At 41.4% G+C, this 19419-nt stretch overlaps 1 protein-coding gene across 10 annotated transcripts; it reads right to left on the bottom strand.

Moving 5' to 3' along the window:
- Window positions 1-61: 61 nt before the first annotated feature.
- Window positions 62-17560, bottom strand: LOC106582661 (poly(rC)-binding protein 2). Of its 10 annotated transcripts, none has more exons than XM_014165930.3 (12): window positions 17376-17560; window positions 12108-12246; window positions 11893-11949; window positions 11665-11781; window positions 11196-11327; window positions 8312-8440; window positions 8001-8075; window positions 6131-6172; window positions 5064-5136; window positions 4622-4677; window positions 4279-4448; window positions 62-1117 (listed from the first exon to the last, which is right to left on the bottom strand). In XM_014165930.3, the coding sequence occupies exons 1-12, from the start codon at window positions 17543-17545 to the stop codon at window positions 1081-1083; spliced, it is 1197 nt and encodes a 398-aa protein (XP_014021405.1). In that variant the 5' UTR covers window positions 17546-17560; the 3' UTR covers window positions 62-1080. The 10 variants fall into 10 exon arrangements, with proteins under 10 accessions (XP_014021405.1, XP_014021404.1, XP_045561088.1 ...); XM_014165929.3 differs by having other exon boundaries at window positions 4622-4683; XM_045705132.2 differs by having other exon boundaries at window positions 5064-5157.
- Between the last annotated feature and the right edge of the window lie 1859 nt (window positions 17561-19419).

Raw genomic sequence — 19419 nt, forward strand, 5'->3', positions numbered from 1 at the left:
AGGAATAGATTTTATGAAAGTTACACACACACACGCGACAGGCAGCAACAGAGAACGAGAATTTGTAGTTTGAGCATTTCACATCTTTATTTCTGTCGTTTTTTAACAATGTTGTGGCACCCAATGTCTACATTTCTTTCCAAAACGTGCACAAAAGTTACTTTATTTCCTGCAAATAATAAAAAATTAAATATGACTTGAGCAAAGAAAGCAAAGAGCAGGAAATTCATTTATTTTTATCGCCCTGTCTTAGTTTCAGCGATTCATAATATCTTAGTTTCTCTCCTCACACTCACAGACAGACACACCAGTCATAGTTCAGGAGTTTCTCTCCTTTGGTAGTTAAAACAAATATTTCCTCCATTGAAGAAACATATGATCACACGGGGGGGGGGGGGGGGGGCAAAGTGAAGTTGGAAAAATAGGAATGACACAGAAACAAAAAGGTTAAGGTGACATGAATACATAGTTTGAAATTGTTTTCAACAAATGCAATATCCACGTCTTCTAGTAGTGTTAGAGCTGTTTGTCATACCGAAAATACCAGCAGTGACAGATTCCCCCTTTTATTTTGCGAGCATAGTGACATAACAGGAAGTGACATCACCAAATCAAGGTGAGTTTTTTAATTTCTGCAATGGATAGAATTACTAGGGGATGCAGGATGGTGGTGGGTTGGGGGGGCTAAAAATGCAGAAGAAAAAAAAGTATATTTTGTTTGGACATTTATTTGTTATTTGTATAAAACAAAAACTTTTAGAGAACTAAACCTATTCAGATTTCTCTACCTATACTCTTGTAATGGTGTCAAGAAAGATAAAAACTTTCTCCCTTCAACAAAAAAGAACAAATCATTAAAAACATCCAACTGGGACTCAAAGGGCCTTAAAAAAAAAAATGTAAACACAGAAAAATGAACGCAGATCAAAAAAAATGATTTTCAAAAAATAATTAAAATAAACTAAGTTGGATAGTTGCATTGACCACTTTAAAGGAGAGAACTGACTGATGGATCAATTGGTGGCAGAAGGTAAAATGTGGGGGGGATTAGTGCAGATCACATCTATGCAGAGTGTTCTATCAGTTGGCCGCCAGTCCTGTCGCTTCAGAGGAGAGCCTGGAGAGAGACACATTGAGAGATCGAAGGGGGAGAGAATAAGCATGCTGTGTGTTTCAAATTAGAACGATAAAACAGGACAAACTCACCTTTTCACAATTTAACCTTCTACAAACCTCCACAACACTTTTTTTCAGTTCATAAAATGTCTACCCAATAGATAAGCCTCTAGAGGAGTATTAACTATCAATGGATAAGAGGATGTTGTTTCCTTGACATCAACCTCTTCAAAGAGTGTATTCCATATGTCCTTCCATTTCACCTTAAAGTCACTGACCTCTGATCAGTGCTAATAAATTGTAGTGCATCAGTGATTGCCAGCAAAAGGATAAAGGAAGCAGTTATGGCTCGATTCAAGAGTCCTAATCTAGGCATTACGAGGACATCAATTTCCTGAAATTGTAAAGGTCCAACAACCCATGATTAGCAGGGCTATATGATACCTGAGGGCAAACTATTATAGTGATTAAGCCCAACTTCACCCCATGTGGCAGATAGACACAAGATTTTAGCACTATAATGAACACTTTACATATAACTAGCTACCCCACATACAGTTGAAGTCGGATGTTTACATACACTCAGGTTGGAGTCATTAAAACTTGTTTTTAAACCACTCCATACATTTCTTGTTAACAAACTATAGCTTTGGCAAGTCGGTTAGGACATCTACTTTCTGCATGACAAGTAATTTTTCCAACAATTGTTTACAGACAGATTATTTCACTGCATCACAATTCCAGTGGGTAAGAAGTTTACATACACTAAGTTGACTGTGCCTTTAAACAGCCTGGAAAATTCCAGAAAATTATGTCATGGCTTTAGAAGCTTCTGATAGGCTAATTGACATCATTTGAGTCAATTGCAGGTGTACCTGTGGATGTATTTCAAGGCCTACCTTCAAACTCAGTGCCTCTTTGCTTGACATCATGGGAAAATCAAAAGAAATCAGCCAAGACCTCAAACAAATTGTAGACCTCCACAGGTCTGGTTCATCCTTGGGAGCAAGTTCCAAATGCCTGAAGGTACCATGTTCAACTGTACAAACAATAGTCCGCAAGTATAAACACCATGGGACCACGCAGCCATCATACCGCTCAGGAAGGCGTTAATTAAATAATTCTCTCTACTATTATTCTGACATTTCACATTCTTAAAATAAAGTGGTGATGTTAACTGACCTAAGACAGGACATTTTTACTAGGATTAAATGTCAGAAATTGTGAAAAACTGAGTTTAAATGTATTTGGCTAAGGTGTTTGTAAACTTCCGACTTCAACTGTATTATCCAGGACAAAGTTAATATTCAAATAAATGAAATACAGCATGAGATCTTAACATAAAGATGGCATGAGAGGTGCTACCTGAGCTTACAGTAAGAGAGAAAATCCAACCAAAAGCTTTAATTAGTAACGTTGAAGTCAGTCTGAGACAAGCGTGCCCATGCTGATGCAGTCTTTAGGTAGAATGATCAGGGACCTTCAAGAGGGTGAGTGAGACATAAACCAAGCAGTGGACCCAAAGAACATGGAGGAGAGAAGCCATATCTGGGAGTGCAACTTTTTTTGTGGCATTTTTTTGATTAATTGTATAGTTAAGAAGCATGTGGCATAGGGCACAGCCAGGTTTAAAGCAGTGAGGACCAAGTACAGACAACGCTAAGCTTGGCAACATCCCAAATGGCCCCTTATTCCCTATAAAGTGTAGCACTTTTGACCAGAGCCCACTTTTGACGAGGGCCCTGGTGAAAAGTAGTGCACTATATAAGGAAGTGCCATTTGGGACACACTTCACGTCTGTACTGTAGTTTCTATTATGGCCGTAGCTTTAGTACGGAGAAAGCCTTCGCCTCTTAGACTTGGAGCCCAGCTCTGAGGAAAGCTTTGGCTCGGGATTGGCTGAGTGGGTAGGGTTACTGGAGGAGGTGGGGCCAGTGGAAACAACATGGAGGGCCAGGAGGGGGAGGGGCTTAAGACTGAGGAGACTGGAGACACAGGGGACAGCAGGGGAGTTGGGTGGGAGTGGTGAGTCAGCGGAAGAAGGTCCTTGAGGAGCCAACAAGGACAGAGAGATGGAGGCGGAGGGGGGCGCCAAACAGGAGGAAGAAGAGAAGGAGGAAGCAGTAGAGGAGGTAGCGGCAGGAGAGGTGGTAGTAGTGGAGAGAGGAGGGCAGAGGAGGCTGGTGCTGTGGGTCTGTTCAGGGTTCGAGGAGGAGAATTTAGAGGACTCTACGCTGTAGAAACAAGAGAGACAAGAAGGAAAAAGAGGGACACACAGTCGGGATGGGTTCCAGGATAGGCTGGTGAGTATGGAAGGAGTGAGGGGTAGACTTCAGGGTTGGGAGGGTACATGAGGGGGAATCCTAAGCACAGACTGACAGTCAGGGAGGGGTGTGAGAGAGTGACAGGCATAGAAAAACTGACAATAGTGGCCATCAATGAGTAAACATCATTAGAAGACTGACTCATGTTTCAATAGACAATGTGCGTGTTTGAGATCTACTACGTTCCAGCCGGACTGCACAGGATCACTGATCTACAAATCATCTTCCATCCCTGAATAACTACTCATTATGTGATAAAGATCAGCGATTCTGTGCCGCGTCTTGTTCAAACTGATCCCCTCAAACATGCCATGGATAGAGGTGGGGGTTAAGCAGTCATCTAACACAAACACATTGTACTGTAGGCAGACCAACTGGGAGGCACCCAAATGTCAAAAGGAAGTACCATGGTGTGGGGTAGATAAGATTGGGTGGATTCTCAGTTCTACAAAAAAGAAAAAAAAGGGGGGCTTGGTTGAATACTGGGCTACCTTAGTTCTGGAGAGCCACCGGCTTTTGTTCCAACCCAGCTCTGTTTTAGTTTGCGTTGGGCTGGATCAAATGCCTACTGCACCAAGCAACTGTGGTGCTCCAGGACCAGGAGCAAAATTCCAGAAAGTTCCCAGAACCCAAACTTCTCAGGTTTTTCAGAAAACATGGTTAGAGGATTTCCAGAATCAGGAGGGAACATGCAGGGAGGTAATCCTCCAACTGGGAATCTATCCCAGGAATCTAGGGGAAGTTTCTTGAATTTTGCAACCCAAAGTCAATTTATCCCTGACTCTAAAAGGACAAAAGATGGTAGTTGGTTAAAAAGCGTGTAACTAATGTGTCTGACCTGGCGTTGATGAGGTACTCTGCCAGGCTGATGGAAGCGGTGGAACCGGTGATGGTGACCTGTCTGTCTGCGGAGCCCTCCACAGGGTTAGCTATCTTTATCTGGGCACCCGACATCTGGCGGATCTCATTGATCTTAGCACCCTGGCGACCAATGATGCAGCCAATCAACTAGGAGGAAGAAAAACAGGAAGTCAGTTAAGCCAATCAACAAGAGGAGAGACAGAACCAGGAATTCAGTTACGCCAATCAATTAGAGTGGAGTCGATTGATAGTGTGAAATGTCTAATCACTGGAGGGAAATGGAAGGGGAGCGTCAGAGTCATCACTGTGGAAATACTTACATCATTTGGAATGGTCATCTCATGGGAACTAGTTTGGGCAGACGCATCCATCCCTCCTAAATCAACAAGCCAAAAATATATAAACAAAACAAGGATCAAGAGGAACTTGGCACTCTTCATGATATGTAAATGCCATTGTGGTGGCATGTTCAATGTAACAAAATCTTAACTGACATTTCAGTAGGTAAAGACTTCGTCGAGGAGTTCTTTTTTCTATCCATGTGACACACTAACGATGGCCTGACAGCCAGAACATTTGCATTTTGCCATTTGCCTCAACGAATAAAAAAAAAAAGAAGCATAAAATAACTGAGTGCGGTCCGCACTCCTGCTGATGTTTTAAATTTGGTCAACACACCAATTCTGAGCGCAGTAGTTTCAAGAACCTTATCTTTTTATTCAATTTTTTATACAAACTATTGTATTGTTAAGTCCTTAGTACCTTGGAACCCTTGGTTGCTTGGGGCCATTGGGAAGGGGCTCTGCTGCATGGCCAGCTGGTGTAACTTGGTGAGCTGTGGAGAGATAGAGGAAGACTGTGAGGGCAAGAGATGGGGCAGGGAGGGAGGAGAGGAATGGAAAGAGACGGGACAAGAAGCATGGTCAGTAAAGTACCGAAACCATTTCATTCACCACAACATTCATAATAGTAGTTGGAGTTGTGTTCATTACATACCAAACTGACTGGAACAGTTAGGGACTACCTGGACTTTCTGTTAAACTCTGTTGCATGCACTAATGAACACACAACCCAGCTATGTTATTTTCTTTATCTAAAATGGACAAGTGTTGGGTGGGTTGTGGAATCATACTTAATACATTTGTACCCCATGGTCTTTCCACTGTAGCTCTGGAGAACTCAGTTTGGAATGTTTGCTTATAGTCTTCTGGCAGATGGATGTGACACTACATGTTCTCAGTATGAAGGAATAGATATTTCCTGGCCCGTACCAAACAAAACCAACCAGGCCCACATAACTACAGGCCATGGTATAATCAACACAGTAATAGTTAAGACAATAACACTAGATCAATAGTGAACCTAAACATAATTTCTTAAACCATAACCCAGTGCTATGTTAAATAAAAATGTTGAGAATGACGTTATTGGTTAATACACTACCAAATACACTAACTCCTCTAAATTATTTGTCTATTAATGTCATCTCTTCACCACGAGGCTCGTTTCTGATCAAATCCTTCCTCTTATATCATTACAACCAGGCTGGGTTTGGAGCCTCAGCCCCACATTCTACCTAACACCTTTCCCTAGTGCACTGGTTGGAGGGAGGGTATGTTAGGAATGGTAGATAAAAGAAATGGCAGGGCAGGGAGGTAGAGGATAGGGAACTGGGGGGCATAAATTGAGAGGTGAAGGGTAGAGATGATAGCATAAGGTAGGGAAGGTACGGAAAAGTATGGCAGGGACAGGTAAGGATTTTGGGGGAAGGACAGAGGGTAGAGAGGATACGGACACCAGGAGGGAGAAATTGTGACAACAGCACTTACATCTGGCTGGGGTATCGCATGTTGTCCTTGAACGGCGTACGCCTGAAAAAAAATAACGTGTTCATAGGTATCCTGTCAACAAAACACGATTTGCAGCCACAAGAGTACACAGGACAAACATGTGTTAGAATGTTAAAAGTATAAATGTTATTCCTAAAAACACAAGTTGATACTGTTGCTGCTTCCTGTTGTCATGGATTTATAGTCCAGTGTCAAAACAATACATTTACTGAAATAGGTTGTGTATTTTGAAGACCAATGCCTTCTACACATGTCACACTTGCGTTCAGATTACTTTTATTTTGCTAAATTAGTACCTTAAAGTGCACACGCGTCAACATTTGCCAAGCATCCACTCTAAACTGGAATTGATTAGCTTGTTCTACTGTAATAGCACATGCAAATTAATCACTCTAATCGATATTGCAATCAATGAAACTGGGACAATAACCGCAGCAACATGTACCATTTGCGCTCTTACAGACAAACCACAACGAACCTGGGAATACAACATATAACTGTTGATGTGCCAAAGTTTACGGTAGATGGCAAATACAAAAGAAAAATACAAAAAAACTGGACTGGATCATTTCAATAAATCACCACCTCACAGGTAGTTCTACATAGTGATAGGGGTTGGCTTTCATTTGAGTGATAGCTTAACGGTCAAATCCGTGTATTTGTTTATACAGAAAGCGACCCCGAATTATCTGTGCTCCTGAACATATTTAGATGTGCCACAGAAAGGGGTGTGAAGACCTTTGCAATCAAGACGTCTGTTTTTTCCCCCGAACATTTCTATAATTTCTCTTTCACTTTGAAAATGTGGAGTATATTGTGTAGATCAGTAGGGGAAAATCTCAATTTAATCTTTTTTTTGTTGTTGAAATTTAAGGCAACAAAATGTAAAAACATTGCAAGGGTGTGTAGACTTTCACTAGATATCGTACATCCATCTCAAACAACAATTTAGAGTTTTAAAATGGTTTGAAACAATTTAACTCTGCGCTCAGGACTACAGCTTCCATAGTGTCCGTGCAGTGCCTGAACATTGTATGTCCCCAAACAAGAGTATCTTTTTCTTCAACACCCACAGATCCTATAGGTCTATGTCTCTAAATGCTCTCAATACATTTTAAAGTAGCCAAATCTTGAACAAGGAACCAAATTATTCATTCTCCCAGTAACAGTAACAATGGTGGGTGGAGGGAGGTCTACTTCAGTTTAGGGATGGGGCTTTGAAATAAGTTCACTATTCGAATAATAGCATGCATTTGTGTGGGATTTATGGATATTTTTTACTTAAGTTTTTAACCTTAGCACTGCGGCGCAAGGGAGAGAGGCTGGCGCGATATTGCTGAAGCTGCAGAGGGGCAAGTGAAATGGGAGCAAGCAGACTGTGCTATGACGTATGGGAGTGCGTCATAGCTACACTGAAAAGGTTTTTATTAAATTAATAATTTGAAATGTCATGGTAAATCCTTGTATGTAACATGGATATTTTAACTTGGGGAAAAAAGCCTTTTTCTCTGTTAAAATAGGCCCCTACACTCTTGCCCACAAAAATGAATATTCCCACAAGTATTTGAATACTAACATCTGTTCAGATATTCAAATAACCGTGCACATCTCTATTTCTGTTAGTAACCACCAGATGTCATAACAGTAACATAAAACCAAAGGCTGGGCAAAAGTATCATAGAGTTTATTATTGCTAAATTCCCTATAAAAATACAGCAGGACAGATAACAGATCAACTACAGGTTAGTTCTCAGAGGAACCCCCCATCCCCCTTCCCAGCCAGCAGTAAGTTGATTAAATGATCTAAATAAAAACATGTATATAAATTAAAAACATATATCAAACATACCTGTCCTCCAGCAAAGATGACAGGGGATCCTGAAGGTTTTGGTCGGTATGGGATGGTGACCCCCTTAGGGGGAGACTGGAGGAAAGAGGGAAGGGAAAGAGAAAAGGTGAGACAGGAGGGATGGGCGAGAAGGAGGGACAGGAAAATGGGTTTAATTCAGACATGTTTTCAAAACACTTTTGTATAAGTAAGCAAGAGATGCCAAAATGGGTACCAGAGGTTGCAAGGGAAATTTGACAAATGAAGAAAATGATTAACATTTAAACTGAATAAAAATAGATCAACGATTTGAGGATATTACTTACACTTACCTCCAGCATAACCACGCAGATTTGCTTGACACACTCAATTATGGACTGGGGGATCCCTGCGATGGTGATGGCCCGTTCTGTTGAGTTAGGAAGCATGTCCCCTGCCACCTGTACCTGAGCACCTGTCGACTAGAGAGAGGAGAGATTGACTGGTCTGGACTTACATAATTTAGCAGACGCTCATATCCAGACAAAACTTACAATCAGTGCTCTGAACTAAGGTAGGTAAAACGGCCACCGATCACAGTCACTGCAAGTAAAACCTTTCAAAATAGACACTTTCTGCTAAATCTGTGCAAGTCGGGGATGCAAACTGGTGAGGGCCCAAGAAGGTGACACTTTTTTTACACTGAAATATCCTGAAAATCCCTGCTAGGGGGAATGCAAGTTAACTAATTAAACAAAGAATCTAGATGATCAGTCTCTGTGTGTAAGATAGTGGTTAATGTGAACCTAACTCACAGCTAACAAAATTTAAGAAAGCAATCCAATGTTATTTGTTGCCTAGACTTTACTGCAAATGACACTCAAGTCTTGACAAAAAACAATACACTAAAATGGCAGTTAGCCATGACAGCCTTTATAATAGAAAGCTTGTGACCATACACAATCTAAATATTGCACTTCGGAAAAAAACATTTAAAGTAGAACGAAACAGGGATTCTATTTTTTCTCTATTATAGTGGCCACTATAGTAGACATCAATCAAGTGCACAAGGCTACATGTGTGCAAAAATAACGTTCAGAGTAAAACATTTAATAATCCCCCCTCACTCACACAAGTGTTATAGGAAAGTTCAACAAAACCAATATCTTTGGGCTACACTGCACATTATTACATTGTAGAACAGATGTCCACAGGCAGAAAGTGTACAATGTGCCAGCTGAGCATGATACCCTTTGTTGGCATAATTGAGAAAGTGTATTGAAAAAGTGAGAAGGGGGAAAGTGTGTGGTGTGGCATCCAGCTTAAGCCAGGCCCAGCTACACTTGATCCCTGAATCCACTTGTTTAACAAGCAACGCCTCATTTTCACCTAATTGTCTCATTCTGAAAATTAACCACATACTGTAAAACATTAACCACATAGGGAAAACATTAGCTCACAGAGAGCAGTTAGTTCATTAGCTAGTTAACATTTCACACAGATTGCCAGGGTCCAGTAAGCAAGTAACACGTTATAACTTGAGGAACGGCAAGGAGTCGCATACCAGTTAATACTATAGCGAATTGGTTAGGTTACTAAAGTTAGCTCATCTGATGTTGTAACGTTAGCTAGCTAGCTGTCTGACTTTATTAGTCAGCAAATTTTCACACCATAAACTCTATTTGATCAGTTAAGTTGGCTAATGTTGCCCAACATTTCTCTGGCTAGCTAGCATATATTCTAAATTATTTCAATGGGTCTTTCTCCATTCAGATTGTTTTATGCTGTTCAATTCAACCTAAAATCATTTTCTGCATTTCCATCAATTTCCACACTGCCACGATATGGGCAAAATACAAAATGTATTTAACCAAATGTTGCAATTGCGATTTAGATCAAAACACTTGGGGGATCTTTTGGAATCATGGAAATAGAATGTTTATTATAATTCTATAGTTGGAATATAACTAATAGTGGGCACTTTGAATAGTGTTGTTTGACATGACAACGAATGAAAATGCCATGGACGAGTTATTGTGACAGGGTAGGAACCAAAGTGAAGTTCAGTGTTTCCTAGGGGACCTTATAGTCTTGGGCTACATTAGATCTTTATTCATGTAGCCAACATTCATGCTTCGCCTATTCCTCTTTGATTTAGAAGATACTGTTGCACAAACATGCTGATTTAGGCCTCCACCAGTACTGGTATCAGGCTGTATTAGCTAGCTACATTTGTTCTGACTCAGTACTTTTATTAGCTAGCCAGCTAACTAGCGATTAGCATTAGTGGCCAACACGATTTAGCTTACCTTACTAAGAAAATACAAACTAGCTGTTTGCAGATGTAAGAAACAAACTAATATTGTAATTATATAACGCTTGTGGATTTATATTCAGATCAAAGTGGAAACATCGTTGTCATCAACATTGTAGCATGTGCTGCATTGACCATGCTGACTGAATGAAACAGTCTCGTGGTCAAGCAACAACAAATGCGCTCCTTGAGTGACGGGGGTGGGACTAGGTCTGTGTGGAAAGCGGCATGGAAAGAGAGAGCGTAGAGGGATGACTCAAGTACCCGAGTAAACTATAAAAATGGACGTCACACATGGCGTATCACATTTAACAAACCAAATATTAAAATACCATTATAGAAGGTAAAGTAAAAACCCAAACAGGTCCATGCATCAATACCGGTATTTTAAAATACGGTATACCGCCCAGCCCTACCTCACCTCAAACTTTCCAAATGCCAGTTGTTTTTCGGTTACAGCTCATGAAATACGTGTCATCACCTTCTCACCCCCATCTCCGTGGTCAGGTTTCTCACCTACCTCTTCGTTATCGTTCAGGGGACGCGCTGCTGTAACTGGCAAACTGCCTTTCCACTCTCCACTGTCTTTCCAGAGCGCGCCCTGATGCTGTAACAAGCAAATTGGTTGTCTCTTCTAACTTCAGTCGCGTGTTGCATTCTGTTAATGTGAACGATTGGCTGAGCCTTGGATACAGCCAGTATTGCTCCAAATGCACATCACTTGTTCGCTTACAGCCAGTAGTGATCCAAAGCCAACTCCCCCTTCCTTCCCCCCCCAAACTTTTCTCATCGGATCTACACGGATCATGTAGGTCACCTATTGGTTTCAAAAATTCTAATTTCGCCGAAAGGTGACTAGTTTGCATTGCTGGCTAGTAAGAAAAATCAAGTGCAAATTTGAGTACATATGTTACCCCACCCACCTCTCTGATTTCTTTGATCTTGCAGCCTCCCTTGCCAATGAGGGACCCACACTGGCTGGCTGGCACCACGATGCGGAGGGTGACAGGGGGCTTGCTGGTGGCCGTACTGTTCGTCATGGAGCTGCTGATGTCCTGGGAGAGAAGAGAGGAGATTGATTGATCAATTAACTTACTCCAGAACTTCCACTTGACAACATCATTGATGGATATGTGAGAGGTGTTCAGCCACTGTTGGAGGACAACTGTAAACAGATGTATTGTTAATAAATAACTTTTTTTCAAACCAACTTCTAATAGTCCTCTAGGATTAGTTGAACACCTCACACATCCAGTCAGTTCCTCTATTCATGCACCTGAACTGAGAGGTAGTGTTAATCGGTTCCGTAAAAGTAGCCACATCACATTCCCTATAGATGCCAAAGTGACAAATAAACAGTTGGGCCTGGACAAGACAGGGTAATTAAGTTACCTCTTCCAGCTTTTCGATGATCATGGAGAATGCTTTGAAGATGGCGGTGGTAGGGCCTGCCAAAGTGATGATCCTCTCAGGACAGTTGCCCTCTGAGATGTTGATGCGAGCTCCACTCTGGACGCAAGGGGATGGGAAATTCACCATTAGTTTTAAGAGTTCCATAAAAGAGGTGCAATTAACAGAACAAACAGCTTTAGTGTCATTTAGAAACAGAAGGTATGTCACCTCTTCTCTCATCTTCTTCACAGATTCACCTTTCTTGCCAATGATGCTTCCAACTTCCTAAAAGAAAAACAAATGCATTTAGAAATGTAATATCTAAACTTTAGTCACCTGCTGTGGGAGGTCACTCCTTGCATCAGCAATCTAATGGTCAGCATGACATTACCTAGCCTTTAGCTCCATGGGTTAACAGTCATCTGCTGTGGGATCTTGCTCACCTTGCCGTGCATGAGCAATCTAATGGTCAGGGTGACATTGAGTCCTCCTTCAATCACACCGGAGTCCATAACTACCACTGGATGGGAGAGTAGCTGCTGCAGATGGGTCAAAACTGGAGTATGGTCACAAAGATTGGATCTGGAGGTCAGACAAGAAAACAGCGAGAAAAGTAGGAAAAGTTAGAATAGTGCATAGGAAGAAGTATTAAGAGGCTGAGGGAAGAGCAGGAGAACAATAGCCCTTATGCACATTCCATGATCGAACGTTCTAAAACACACTTCCTATCGGTGTGGCAATTTCCGGTCAGTCTAGTTGTTATCAACGATATAACGTTACTACCACTATGTCGCAGTTTTTTACTAGGTGTCTTCAGGACTTGCCTCAAATTAATATTAATGATGTACATCGAATTGTTAAATCAGCCTCAGAGACTCCAGCTTGCAAGAATGAAAAGGGGTTCAAGGTGTATATAGGAAGCTACATAGACAACTATCAAGGTGAGTACCAAGTCAGTGACAGATTTAACATTAACTAGTTACAATCATTAGCTACCAAATTTAACTATTAACTGTAGCTAGCTAGTTACTTTGTAAAATGATGTAACGTTGACAGAATCTACCTGAGAATGTGTGTATTTTCGTTAGCTTGGTTAAGTTATGCTTGCTAGCTATATTTGCTAGCAAAAAATAATTGTTATTCATGTCTTCTACACAGTATCTAACAAAGATACATTGACAGGGGAGATCACCGTGAGGGCTGCCTGTCACAGGTCCATGAGGAAGAGTGAAAAGCCGCACAGCATGAGAGTAGGGAAAGGTTATAGATCGCTACTAGGGACCTTGTTAAACATCTTCTGTGAGACACTGTCATTATGGTCAAAATGTGTTGGAGACAGTGTCGACGTTTAATCTTATCAGTAGATAGATATTAATGATGGGTCCCAATCCCAATTTAGAATTGCCCACTTTACCAAATAACCTGTTAATCTGTTGATGCAGTGTTTGGTAATTGTGTTACTGAGACACAATCTATTCCTGTATAGTTAAATGAGCCCCTAGTTAATAAGACCAGACACTACTGTTTATTGTTATTTATGGGCCGCATCATTCTTGTTTCTCACTTCAGTCACTTCACAGATGGTGTTAAAGCACTCCGAACCAGTGATAGTGGTCCAAAGCCACTGCTCCTGTGTTGCAGGAAGTGCTCTGTGCAATCATCTGGTGGCCCTTCTTTACCAGACAGCCCACTACTCTCAACTAAACATTCCTGCTGCACCACCAGTTCACAGCTGCACAGACACAGAACAGTGTTGGCACAAGCCAAGAACTATTGTGAGTCTATCAATATCCATAAAAAATGCACCTGAAAAGTATTCAGCCTATGTAACAGTAAATCCTTGTTAATTAGGGTGTGAAACCAGGTCCGGTTGATGGGATAGAGTTCCATAAACCTACTAACTCGTGTGCTGATGGAATAAGGTAAGTTGGAGGTTCCTAGAATGGAAACATTTTAGAAAACATTTTCTTGTGATTGTATCCAGATGATAATGACAAATGTTTTGGAAAAAGCCTAGTGTAAATATATAATCTATAAATCTGTATATTTTAATTCATTTTATTTGAACTTTCGGGCTTGTGCTGTTTCTGGAAAAGTTACATGAGTCTTTGTCATAGTAATCTCTCCAACCTGATGTTAAGGTTTTAAAATGTTTTGCAGAAGTTCTCTCTACAAAGTACTCAATGGATACATGCCTGACATGGACCTTCTCTGCGTCTCAGAAACGTATGCTAACTTTTCTCCACTTACTGCCCCTCGTGACAACAATGGAAATGTCAGCTGACGTGCACCTGGTTGAGTCCGCCTTTGGTCCAGTGCAAGCTGGCAGTGTTCTGTCCTATCAGGTTCCACAGCCAAAGACCCGTGAAATTGTGAAGATTACCGATGCCACTTCTCCACCAATACTTCCATTAGATGGCTACAGGCTTCACAGTGTGCTTACGTCCTTAGCCATCAGGAGCAGTTCCACCTCAAGGCATTAGAGACAACCTACGAGATGTAACACAAAGTCGAGGTTGCTACAAGGGAGCAGAGCAGCAGCCCGGAATGGCATCGTTTCCGAGAGGTTTGCCATGTCCGGGGAGAGACTTCAGCTGACCGCCTAGCTGAGCGGATGTTCAAGGGATCTGGTATGCAGACCATGGAGATGAAGAGGGGGCTAGCCATGGAGCCAGTGGCTGTACAGGAGTACTGCGGGGGCTAGCCATGGAGCCAGTGGCTGTACAGGGGTACTGCACACTGAAGAATGTTAACTTCTTTCCGTGTGGCTTCGTAGTGCACCCAGATGCTCCGTGGATAGGATCCTCTCCAGATGGAATCATATTTGATCCCAGTGTGAGACCACACTTTGGACTCTTAGGAGGTCAAGTGCCCAAATGTACCAAGTTATGTTGACTGCCCTTACCGGAAGATACAGAATGGAGAGCTGAAGTTGAAGAGATCTCATGCTTACTACTGGCAGGTGCAAGGTCAAATCCTTCTCACAGGTTGTAGGTGGTGTGACTTTGTCATCTGTGCACAGGAGAACATCCTAGTTGAAAGGATATATACAGATCTACAGGTTTCAAAAACGATAAGAGAGAAGGTTGACCACTTTTATTTTTACCACTACTTGCAGAAGTGTCTATCTCGCACCTGAATGGGTTCCCTGCATGGGTGCCAAGTTCAGTGGTTTTATGAAAAATAAGTATTGATGTTCTTGTGAAGAAATCTATAGTAGAATAGATTTGTTTAAAAAAAAAATGTATTTCAGCAAATGTTCAACCGTTCAGTTAATCAATTACACCTCTCTAACATTGTATTCAATCTTGCATTCTGGCTATTCTGTGTTTACTTGATTTCTTTCCCCCACCCCTGTTACTCATTGCCTAATTAAAGCCAATACAAGCTCCACACAAACTGATATTCACTACAACACAAATGATTGATACATGTCGTAGATAAACAAATTATTATTTTGCTGCTAGCAAATAAACACATTTACACTGGCTTGGCCCATGCTCTGCACCGGATCAGAGACGGCACAGTCCACGGGCAGCGCACCTTGTTCTTCATCCCCCTCAGTCGGAGCAGGAGGTTTCAGTCATCTTCCCCAAACACCTGGTCTCTTTTGAATGTGCCAGTTCCACGCGAAGACAGTAGGAACAACACCTCTTTGTGGGTATTGTCGCCGCCCAATTCTTCCCTCAACAAAGTCACTTTCGACGAAATGTGTACTACACACCTTTTCTGTAATGAAACAGAAAAGGTGTTTGGTGACAGCAAAGTTGTCTCGAGGTACTGCCACCAACCACCTTTTTCTGAGCTCTACATCGACCGGGAAACGATAGAAGCTCACAATACCATTACATTTGAAAGAAACTGAACACAGAGGCACTGAGCAATGTTCATTAGCACCTCCTTCGCGGGGCTGTAATTTAAACGTAGTCATTGCGAACTATTTCAGTCAGAAATGCATCGACGATAGCTAGTAAGCTAATGATAAAAACAATAGCAGAACACGCTCCGGAAGTCATCAACCCGATCGGAAGCAAATTAGAACGTTGGAGGCGGTATAATGCATAGAGCCTATTGAATGTGAGCTCAGTGAACAGAACACGACCGGTGGTTTTGGTTTTTAATTCGGCCCATGACTTTGTACAATAATACTAAATAGCTAGCGAACTATTGAACTCATAAAACTTGATAGGAAGGTATCAAGTAAACGATACAAGCTGCTGAAACTATACGTATAATGCCATGTTTCTTACAACAGTAACTGCTTTTAGTTCAATGGATGAGATTATCTGTAGGCACTGATGTTCTTACAAACTAATCAAATATATGCATAACACCTGATCTAAACTGATTTCCATTATTATAAGAGTGAAACATCAATTTGCAGCTCGTCACCTTGCTGCATAAACTCAACTCTGTACCTCTACAGAGTAGAGTTGCGATAAGTGTTGGCTGAGAATACCACCAACTACATCGAGTCGCTATCAGGGATGTAAAAATGTACATTCTTTTATTTCACCTTGTACCCATGTAACTGTGGGCTTTTCTTTGGGTGCTGAAATCCGTAGTTTTTGATTAAGAAGTCATTTTGAGTGAGGTCTGTCATATTGCACCCTTTAATCCACAGCTTTTCAATGGAGTGCGAAGTTACGACTTCAAACGTGCTCTACTACTCGATACTTGAATACATTTTTTTTTAACGCTTACTGTGTACCCGTGCTTGGAATCCATAGTTTGATAAATCTATAATGCATTCTGTGTCCCTTGCCAAAACTACTGTACAAATCTGCCGTGAAATGACGATCTGCTCCTTCTCAACAACGGCTAAAGTTACCTAATGCAGAGGACGCGTAAAATGCTACTTTTTATTTATTTTTTAAACTACGGATTTCAGCACCCAAAGAAAAGCTAGTACAAGGTAAGCATTGAACAATATATTTTTACGAGTATGGACTGATAGTGGTACACTCCGCCAACACTCAAGTCCGTAGAGATGTAGTTAACGTTATATAGACAGAGTTGAGTTCTCAGCTAGCTAACGTTAACTTCTGACCCCCAAAAAGAATGGGGCCTTCTAGTATGAGGTTGCGTGCATGATTATCATTAGAACCGTATCATAATTCACGCAAAGTAACCTGCCATTGGACTAAAAGGAACACATTTAGTTGGCGTGGTCATCATAGCAATGGTTGACGTGCATATTTTAGCTTGCCAGTAGCACACTGCTGGCATGTTAAGACTAACAGGTTAATGGTCCCAAGACTTAATCCCGAACGAAAGCAATTTACGGCTCAGTTCGTAAATGAATGGACAATGTGTCATATTACTTGACTGCAATGAATTTAACTTCACTCATAACTAAAGCATGCAGTTTAGCCTCACCAGCCGGCTCTAGTTTAGCATGTAACTAGATTTACGACCTAGCATAGCGCGCAAACTAGCAAGTTAACTGAGTGGCTAGCATTCAAATGTGGAGCATGTGTACATTGTATGAATGGCTGTGCAGTTGTCATTCACGCTAGCACCGCTTCAAGAATATCGGCTACAAACACCCCAACACTGGTCATTTACAAACGGACAAGCGTAAATAGCAGCCATTTGACTGACACATTGTGCTGGCTTTGTGAGCTGCGTGCAAGTCGTGCGGCCTGGCAAATTCACGCGGTGTGGGTTTATTTGTGATTGTATTGCGCACACATATAAAATGTTCTTACCTGATCCGTGTTTTGGGATGCGTTGTCGGGGAGGGGGGTGGGGTTGTGAGGGTAGAAAGGGAGAGGTTCGGGAGGGTAGAAACCCGGGGAAGAGTTTTAAAAGGATTCGGGGAAGAGGGAAGTGTGAGATGATGATCGGGCTCCACTCGCTGAGCTGCTTCTTCTTCCATGATGGCGGTCCGCAAACAAACGTTAAAGGTGCATGCCGCCACCTACTGTTTAGGAGTGTGGTCAATCACGGCTTACAACATAAGCTCCACATTTCTAAATCCTCGTACCTAATTCAGTACTTCTGAGAAAATAAAAAAAGAACCCTTAAAAAAGAGCCCTACTAATAGACCTTCCCGCATGCCCCAAATTCCTTCCAACCCCAACTTCAATCTTTCTGTCTCTTCAACATACATACTACCATTTCACCGACCATACACTCCAGATACAAACCATTCACATGCTTGCCAACCAGATGTAATGACGAGTTCAATGTACAATGTCCTAGGCGTAATCGAGCAAACACCTCTTCCTTCCTAATCTGACCTTTGAATCTTGGTCCACCGACCTTTCTTTGGAGGGCATATGAATGCCGACCCTTGGGCTCAGAGTCCCATCTCTTCTGCCACACATCTATCAAAATGACTCTGATCTTACATTTGGCCTCACCTCTACCCAGTGGAACATTAATATAATTATCTCAATTTAAAGCTATTTTGGCTATCTGGTCTACAATTGTATTCCCTTCCACACCCGACTGGGCTGGGACCCAGCAGAATCTCACTACTACAATTCAATTGTCCATAATAACATTAAAGCCTCCAATAGTAGGTCACTCCTACTAGATTTGCCAGATGATAAACTATTCAATACAGACAGGGAATCTGAGCATACTATAATTCTGACAGGTTGAACATCCTCCACCCACTGGAGGAGGATACTATCACCAACAGTTCAATTGAATATACCGACAGTTCATCTGTTAATCTTCTACATATCAAATTTATAAATATAAAAGCCTGCTCCTGTGCGCTCACTATCTTGGTCCTTGTATCATCTGCGAAAAACGGTAAAAATGAATAAAAACTTATACTAATGTAATTGTCAACCAGTTTCCCTATATCACTGACATCTGGCCAATCTTTTCTTTTCTCTACCAAGGTTGGATCAACAACAGAATCTGGGAGTAACCAAGGAGAAACATTCCCTATCACTACAGAAGTGACAACCCCCAACTAGGGCTGTTAAGGTGACCATATTACCACCACATCGGCGGTCACAAGTCATAACGGCAGTCAAATTCCACGTGACCATTTAGTCACGGTAATTAGGCTTCTCCAAGCTCTGATGCTGCTGATGGTAATTAGTTGCCTACGAAACGTGCTAACTGCCTGAAACTCAGCACTCTATTGTTCCTCTAATCACACTGACATCAATCCAAATGATTCAAAAATCGAATCAAACACTACACGAGTGCCCATGAGCTCATGTTGTTCATAGGCTATGCAATTGCATGAGAAAACAGAGTTTTGATGGCCTCTATTAAAAAGAGGAGGGTACCATCAGCATTCTATAGGACAGGCTAACTATATTTATTTATCAACTTTCCTAATATTAAGCACATTGCTTTGCAACAGGAGTATAGCCTATCTGACTGGCATGAACCATGGGACAAGGGTCCTCCGTTCGTTATTTAAGTGCATAGATGACATGTATTTTTTTCCCATGCCCCTGTTCTGAGACAGGTGCATGATAATGGTCAATTCTAAATCATAACTAATATCACACATAAAGAGAACTATTGTAAAATACATTGTGTCGGTAAAATGTGTAGAGTATGTACAGTGCATTCGGAAAGTATTGACCCCTTCCGTTTTTCCACATTTTGTTACGTTACAGCCTTATTCTAAAATGGATAAAACTAAATAAAATCCTCATCAATCTACACACAATACCCCACATTGACAAAGAGAAAACAAGTTTTTAGAAATGTTTGCAAAGATAAACTGAAATACTTTATTTACATAAGTATTCAGACCATTTCTATGAGACTCAA

Source organism: Salmo salar, chromosome 22 (assembly GCF_965601325.2).
Source record: "Salmo salar chromosome 22, fSalSal1, whole genome shotgun sequence".
Taxonomy (NCBI): Eukaryota; Metazoa; Chordata; class Actinopteri; order Salmoniformes; family Salmonidae; genus Salmo; species Salmo salar.